This window comes from Coregonus clupeaformis, chromosome 6, assembly GCF_020615455.1.
Source record: "Coregonus clupeaformis isolate EN_2021a chromosome 6, ASM2061545v1, whole genome shotgun sequence".
In the NCBI taxonomy this organism is placed as follows: Eukaryota; Metazoa; Chordata; class Actinopteri; order Salmoniformes; family Salmonidae; genus Coregonus; species Coregonus clupeaformis.
The window spans coordinates 17,167,921-17,175,991 of NC_059197.1; the positions used below are offsets into that span (position 1 = coordinate 17,167,921).

Sequence of the window (8,071 nt, forward strand, 5' to 3'; positions counted from 1 at the left end):
CTTCAGCTCACATTGTGTGTTTATGAATACACCAACGAGAACATGTTATTGCAAATATGATAACCACAATTTTAATTTCATTCATGGTGTTCTCCATCGTAGGTGAGTTCATTATTTGAGTTGTGTTTTTGGCATTCTTGTCTCACCAAGTTGTATCATAGTGTAACAAACTGAATGCAGTTTTACTTTGTATACTTAAAAAAAAAAAAAGGCTTCAACAGGCTAAACCCAGCAAACACAACCACTACAAAATGTTGTCTTAACGTTGTCTATTGAAATAGGCTACAGAAACGATAACTTGAAGTGTTGTCTTCCAGCCCCTCAGTCTCTTCATCGCCACTGCATCACAACCCAAGGGTCCTTGTATCCGAAAAACATCCAGTTGGTAATGATAGATGATGTCATTGTCTATTACTACAACAGCAGTGCTGAACAAGAGGCCGTGATGCCAGAATGGTTAAACCACCCTGAGGGAATTGAATTCTGGCAGGAGCTTAATCGAAATCTGAAATTTAATCGATATGTAATGGATACGGCTGTGAGAGTAACAAGTGAACATTACAATCATTCACATGGTAAGACAAAATATGTGTGCCAAGACAGTGCAACAGAGAGCTGAAGGCCTAAAGGACAATTGCATGGCTATACAGAGGTTAAATAACCAAAAACATACCTTCTTAGTTGCAGCCATTAGCCTACCTTTGTGAGCTGATACTTTTAACCAGTAGCCTATATTTGAAGTAAATGGTGCTGATATGTTATGGTCATTTTATGTGTCATACAGATCACTTTTACCAAGCTCATGGACGCTGTGGATGGAAGTCAGACGGAACCACAGAGGCGTTTATGAGCCATGCATATGACGGCAAGGACTTTGTCAGCTTCGATGTATCGACCAGAAAATGGACAGCTGCAGTTTCCCATGCTGTATTTTACAAAAGAAAAAGGGAAACAGATTTGGAAGATCTTGTTAGGCTGGTCATTCATTACGAATCTGTATGCATCCGTTGGCTGAAGAAACTGCTACAGTTCAGTGTTACAGTTCGAGAATCCAAAGGTAAGGACACACTAGACACTTTATTATTGGGACCAATTAACTGGTACATTTTGTAAACCTCAACGAGGTGTGTGTTGCGCTATCAGTATATACAGTTGAAGTCGTAAGTTTACATACACTTAGGTTGGAGCAGGGGCGGCCTGTTCAATAGGGCGATATGGGCGACGCACTGCCAAACGGGAAAAGGAAGGGATTTTTTTTCTAATCAATTATATCACGGCAACAGTAGTTATCAGTGTTGTAATCTATACGTCTGATCTGCCACAGTGCCACACTGCCACTAAATGTCGAATCAGGCTAAAGTCGTGCTTCAAATGGCTCCCCCCCCTTTTGGGGCGATTTCAGTCAGGTTGAAAATCGCCCAGAAGTCTGTCATAGACTCCCATGTAAAATCTATTTTTTCAAATTTCAGAGCCTTCAATACAATCTCAATGGGTGTCTGTGGGCTTGCACTTACGCGCTTTCGTCATACGTTACGTAACCATGAACGTAACTGAGAAAATAGTGGATTGTTTGAAAGAAGTTCCTTTTTGTCGGCCGAACAAATGAAGATAAATTGGCAACAAAAACAATTAGGACCTCCCAGACCAAATTTAATAATTCAACAGGTTTCTACTAAAGGCGGAAAGTCCTACACCCGAGGATTTTCCAAAAATTGGTACGAACGAAAAAAGACATTGCCACTCACTCAACTGGATGACGAGGGATACAGGCTAGCTGTCCGCCGCCACAACGATGAGGTTAGTGTTGATAATCACAAGTTTACTGGAGAACCAACTGAGACCAAGTAGAGACTTTGGACAGGGTGGATATGGTGTAATAAAGGCAGTTTATTCAGAGGTAAATATATCTGGAATCGCGTTCACGGACCCGTTCGTCAAACTCTTAAGGAGCTATAAATTAAGCCCCATTACTTACCATATCAGATAAGAGAAATTGCTGCAGCTACATATATTTTACATCCTGGCCCTACATAGTTCACTATTTGCATCACTTACCAAAATATTACATGTGGTCATATATGCTTGGAAAGTGGAGATGCCATAGAACGTCAAAAAAGTAAACATTGCTGGAGACACATTGCCGTTTTGGAGAAGACATCGCGTTTGCTAGCGAAGAGATTTGTTGTGGCAAATGAACTTGGGCTGGGAATTGCCAGGAACCTCACGATAAGATATATGCATCAGCATTGCGAGTCTCATGATTCTATACGTATTGCGATTCGATACTGTGATTTTATTGCGCACCATATGTCTGTTGCAGAGGGATCAGAAAGCCATGAGAACGAGTTTTGATCAGTCATGGAAATAAAAGTGCTGAAAACAAATTGAAAAGATTGAGAACAAGCTATGAAGGAACAATAATGGTGTTTTGGTGCAGGTACAGCCAACTAGCGCTAAAATATTGCGATATTGTCAATACAGTATATCGTAAAGTATCACTATGTAACTCGATTTCTTTCACCCCAATCCCTCAAATTAACGGTAAATAACTGAATTGTTTGCCCCACATTTAGCTAAGATGATTAGCTAGCCAGCTAAAATGTTTTATTTAGTTAGCAGTCGCATCTACAATAGTTTACTGTCAATAACATGTCTCCAAAAATGACGTGGTGTCTCCAATTGTGTTGACATTTTACAATTGCAATGCGCATCCATGAGTATCCACTTTCTGTAGCTCAGCTGGTAGAGCATGGTGCTTGTAACGCCAAGGTAGTGGGTTCGATCCCCGGGACCACCCATACACAAAAATGTATGCACGCATGACTGTAAGTCGCTTTGGATAAAAGCGTCTGCTAAATGGCATATTATTATTATTATTATTATTATCTGAAGAGAGCCCCGAAACATTGTGTGCAGACATTTTATGCAATAAATGAAGTAGGTTCAATCTAGTAGTTCTGATCTTCTGATTGGTCCTGATGAGTTGGGCGAGGTCCCCTCCAGGCTACTGTCACTGTTGCATTGGCTCTGAGTCGGGTTCTCTGTCTTCAAATGTTCAGCCTAAGAGAGGGGATTTTTGTGTGTGTGTGTGTGTGTGTGTGTTTAACAGTGATGATGTGTGTGTGTGTGTGTTTAACAGTGATGATGTGTGTGTGTGTGTGTGTTTGTGTGTGTGTGTGTCCTCAGAGCAAGAACTCGTGAGTTGGAAGAACTGAGAGGCCTATGGCGTGGGTGTTGTCCTTGGCCACCTGCTGACAAGGCTGACAAGATAGGACCCTTTTGTCCATTGTTATTGGATAGGAACAGAACTTATAACCAGCTCCTGACCTAAATAGATCTTAGCACAACATTTTACTCAACATATCATATTCCATATTCACTATAACAAATATATTTACTACGACATTAGCAAGAACCGCCACATCCTCAGCCGGCTAATCCAGTGTGTGAAGTTTTGCGGAGTGTTTGAGTTAGCTTTGCGAGGCAAAGATGAAACTGAGGGCTCCACCAACCCTGGTAAGCCAACACTTTTGAGATCAGTCAATAAATGCTTCTGGTATTGACTTATATGCTGCCCCTGTCTTCATGTTGTTGCTGGACATATCTTTTTTTAAATGTGTGTAGGTCACCTAAATCATCAGAAAAATTGCCCCTCCTGAGAATTTTTTCAGGAGCCGCCACTGGGTTGGAGTCAATAAACTCGTTTTTCAACCACTCCACAAATGTCTTGTTAACAAACTATAGTTTTGGCAAGTCGGTTAGGACATCTACTTTGTGCATGACACAAGTAATTTTTCCAACAATTGTTTACAGACAGATTATTTCACTTATAATTCACTGTATCACAATTCCAGTGGGTCAGAAGTTTACATACACTAAGTTGACTGTGCCTTTAAACAGCTTGGAAAATTCCAGAAAATGATGTCATGGCTTTAGAAGCTTCTGATAGGCTAATTGACATCATTTGAGTCAATTGGAGGTGTACCTGTGGATGTATTTCAAGGCCTACCTTCAAACTCAGTGCCTCTTTGCTTGACATCATGGGAAAATCAAAAGAAATCAGCCAAGACCTCAGAAAAATTGTAGACCTCCACAAGTCTGGTTTATCCTTGGGAGCAATTTCCAAACGCCTGAAGGTACCACGTTAATCTGTACAAACAATAGTATGCAAGTATAAACACCATGGGACCACGCAGCTGTCATACCACTCAGGAAGGAGACGCGTTCTGTCTCCTAGAGATGAACGTACTTTGGTGCGAAAAGTGCAAATCAATCCCAGAACAACAGCAAAGGACCTTGGGAAGATGCTGGAGGAAACGAGTCCTATATCGAAATAACCTGAAAGGCCGCTCAGCAAGGAAGAAGCCACTTCTCCAAAACCTCCATAAAAAAGCCAGACTACGGTTTGCAACTGCACATGGGGACAAAGATCGTAATTTTTGGAGAAATGTCCTCTGGTCTGATGAAACAAAAATAGAACTGTTTGGCCATAATGACCATCGTTATGTTTGGAGGTGTAGTGTCTGAAGGTCTATTGATTTTGCTGATGTTTGCAAATGGTGTAATAGATTAACTTTACTCTGCTTTGCTGAAGCATTTGGAAAAGCATTGCTACATAGGTTTATTGGAATAGAGGACATTTGGAGATATGTGAAAGCCGGGGATTGGTTTATTAAAATCACGCCATATTATGTTACATAGGATATAAATACCAGGTTCTGAACAAAGGGAGGGAGAGAGACAACATATTGGATCAACAGATTGGCCGTTTCTCTCCAGATATAACTGCAGATATCTGTAAATTAATACTGTGAACTTTGATACAATAAATCTTTATAATCAAAGAACAGTGTAAGCAGACTTCTTATCATCACAGCATAATTAGCAACGTTGACTTGGACACCACAGAGGAAAAAGGGGGACGCTTGCAAGCTGAAGAACACCATCCCAACCGTGACGCTCGGGGGTGGCAGAATCATGCTGTGTGGGTACTTTTGCTGCAGGAGGGACTGGTGCACTTCACAAAATAGATGGCATCATGAGGAAGGAAAATGATGTGGATATATTGAAGCAACATCTCAAGACATCAGTCAGGAAGTTAAAGCTTGGTCGCAAATGGGTCTTCCAATTGGACAATGACCCCAAGCATACTTCCAAAGTTGTGGCAAAATGGCTTAAGGACAACAAAGTCAAGGTATTGGAGTGGCCATCACAAAGCCCTGACCTCAATCCTATAGAATATGTGTGGGCAGAACTGAAAAAGCGTGTGCGAGCAAGGAGGCCTACAAACCTAACTCAGTTACACCAGCTCTGTCAGGAGGAATGGGCCAAAATTCACCGAATTTATTGTGGGAAGCTTGTGGAAGGCTACCCGAAACGTTTGACCCAAGTTAAACAATTTAAAGGCAATGCTACCAAATACTAATTGAGTGTCTGTAAACTTCTTACCCACTGGGAATGTGATGAAAGAAAGAAAAGCTGAAATAAATAATTCTCTCTACTATTATTCTGACATTTCACATTCTTAAAATAAAGTGGTGATCCTAACTGACCTAAGACAGGGAATTTTTACTAGGATTAGTAAAAATGTTAGGAATTGTGAAAAACAGAGTTTAAATGTATTTGGCTAAGGTGTATGTAAACTTCCGACTCCAACTGTATGTTCTCCTTTCGATTTAAACCAAATCATTGACCCAGAACGCTAGCTATATACAGTACCAGTCAAAAGTTTGGACACACCTACTCATTCAAGGGTTTTTCTTTATTTTTACTATTTTCTACATTGTATGAAAATATCTATGAAATAACACATATGGAATCATGTAGTAACCAAAAAAGTGTTAAACAAATCAAAATATATTTTATATTTGAGATTCTTCAAAGTAGCCACCCTTTGCCTTGATGACAGCTTTGCACACTCTTGGCATTCTCTCAACCAGCTTTACCTGGAATGCTTTTCCAACAGTCTTGAAGGAGTTCCCACATATGCTGAGCACTTGTTGGCTGCTTTTCCTTCACTCTGTGGTCTAACTCATCCCAAACCATCTCAATTTGGTTGAGGACGGGGGATTGTGGAGGCCAGGTAATCTGATGCAGTACTCAATCACTCTCCTTCTTGGTCATATAGCCCTTCCACAGCCTGTAGGTGTGTTGTGTCATTGTCCTGTTGAAAAACAAATGATAGTCCGACTAAGCGCAAACCAGATGGGATGGCTTATCGCTGCAGAATGCTGTGGTAGCCATGCTGGTTAAGTGTGCCTTGAATTCTAAATAAATCACAGACAGTGTCACCAGCAAAGCACCATCACACCTCCTCCTCCATGCTTCACTGTGGGAACCACACATGCGGAGCAAGTCTCTTCTTATTATTGGTGTCCTTTAGTAGTTTCTTTGCAGCAATTCGACCATGAAGGCCTGATTCACGCAGTCACCTTTGAACAGTTGATGTTGAGATGTGTCTGTTACTTGAACTCTGTGAAGCATTTATTTGGGCTGCAATTTCTGAGGCTGGTAACTCTAATAAACTTATCCTCTGCAGCAGAGGTGACTCTGGGTCTTCCTATCCTGTGGCGGTCCTCATGAGAGCCAGTTTCATCATAGCGCTTGATGGTTTTTGCGACTGCACTTTAAGAAACTTTAAAAGTTCTTGAAATGTTCCGTATTGACTGACATTCATGTATTAAAGTAAGGATGGACTGTCGTTTCTCTTTGCTTATTTGAGCTGTTCTTGCCATAATGGACTTGGTCTTTTACCAAATATGGCTATCTTCTGTATACCACCCCTACCTTGTCATAACACAACAGATTGGCTCAAACGCATTAAGAAGGAAAGAAATTCCACAAATTATTTCATAGTTTTGATGTCTTCACTATTATTCTACAATGTAGAAAATGGTAAAAAAAATAAAGAAAAACCCTGGAATGAGTAGATGTGTCCAAACTTTTCACTGGTATTGTATGTTATTCGAGATGTGATATTTTGCAGACAGAATTCCTCTAGTCTAGTAAACAAACAGCACATGTTTGTAATGTCGAGATGTCCCTTGCAGTGGAAACGCAGACCAAATGTGTTCATCAAAAATTTTCCTCTCTTAAGTCCCTGGGGTGAGTCTGTTTGAGAGACTGCCTCATGGCAACTCCGAGGTGGAGGTCACGTGTCATGTGACAGGGTTCTACCCTCGGGCGGTGCAGGTGGAATGGCTGGGGACAGAGGGACTTCCCCTGGTGGACGGGGTGAGCAGTGGGGAGGTGCTGCCCAACGGAGACGGTTCGTACCAGCTGAGGAAAAGCCTGACTCTCCCACAGGGAGCCCAGTACACCCAACACTACAGCTGCCTGGTGCTCCACAGCAGTGTAGCGGGGAACATCACAGTAAACTGGGGTAAGGCACCGGTACATTTCCCAATATAATTTACAATTGAATTGGCTGGAGATATACTAGAGCATGTAATATGTTCATATGTATGATATTTTTTTCCAGATCCAAAGAAGAACCTGGCCAATGTGCTGATAGCCATAGGCATCATTGTATCTGTTGTCTTAATACTTGCTGTCCTAGTCAAGTATTTAGTATGGAGGAGAGCAGTTGGTCAGAGTCAATCTTAACTCTTGCTACACTAGGTGTTATGTCTGGTCAGAGTAAACAAGAGCTGAATACCCCCTCAGACACATTTGAAAGATATTTCCCTTTCATGTTCATTCAGCTCAAAATCCAGAGGAAGAAAGATCACCAACGATGAATGAGAAAAGTCATCTGTATGCATTTGTGCTCTATACAACCCTAAAGTCATTTACAAATGTTAGACTTGCTGCTTTTGATGTTGTGGTTGATGTTGTTGTTACATTTTTTTAAAAAAATCTTTGGCCTGTTAATTGTTATTTTACTGTGACATGAGCTCAAGATGTAATTCAAACAACAAATAAACGTTTGAGTATATAATTGAAGGAGTGGTTAACATCAGGAAGTAGCTCCATGGAGAGGCTTTATAGACATATTTCGGGGGTGGAGAATTGAATACTTTTCTACTCTCTTTTTTTTATTTCTGTGAAGTGTCTTATGACTTTGTTAAAT

General features: G+C 40.9%; 1 protein-coding gene across 1 annotated transcript; it reads left to right on the top strand.

Annotated features, from left to right (window-relative positions):
• LOC121568348 (major histocompatibility complex class I-related gene protein) lies at positions 1-7,693 on the top strand. The gene is made up of 5 exons (XM_041878900.2): positions 1-102; positions 318-575; positions 785-1,057; positions 7,097-7,381; positions 7,481-7,693. Exons 1-5 carry the CDS (start codon positions 57-59, stop codon positions 7,603-7,605), a joined length of 987 nt encoding a protein of 328 aa, XP_041734834.1. The 5' UTR covers positions 1-56; the 3' UTR covers positions 7,606-7,693.
• The last annotated feature ends 378 nt before the right edge of the window (positions 7,694-8,071 follow it).

Excerpts from the sequence above, each read along its gene's own strand:
- LOC121568348 (XM_041878900.2), top strand. The coding sequence starts at position 57 with ATGATAACCACAATTTTAATTTCATTCATGGTGTTCTCCATCGTAG. Across the intron at positions 103-317 it reads CATGGTGTTCTCCATCGTAG|CCCCTCAGTCTCTTCATCGC; the intron begins GTGAGTTCATTA and ends GTTGTCTTCCAG. Across the intron at positions 1,058-7,096 it reads TACAGTTCGAGAATCCAAAG|TCCCTGGGGTGAGTCTGTTT; the intron begins GTAAGGACACAC and ends TCCTCTCTTAAG.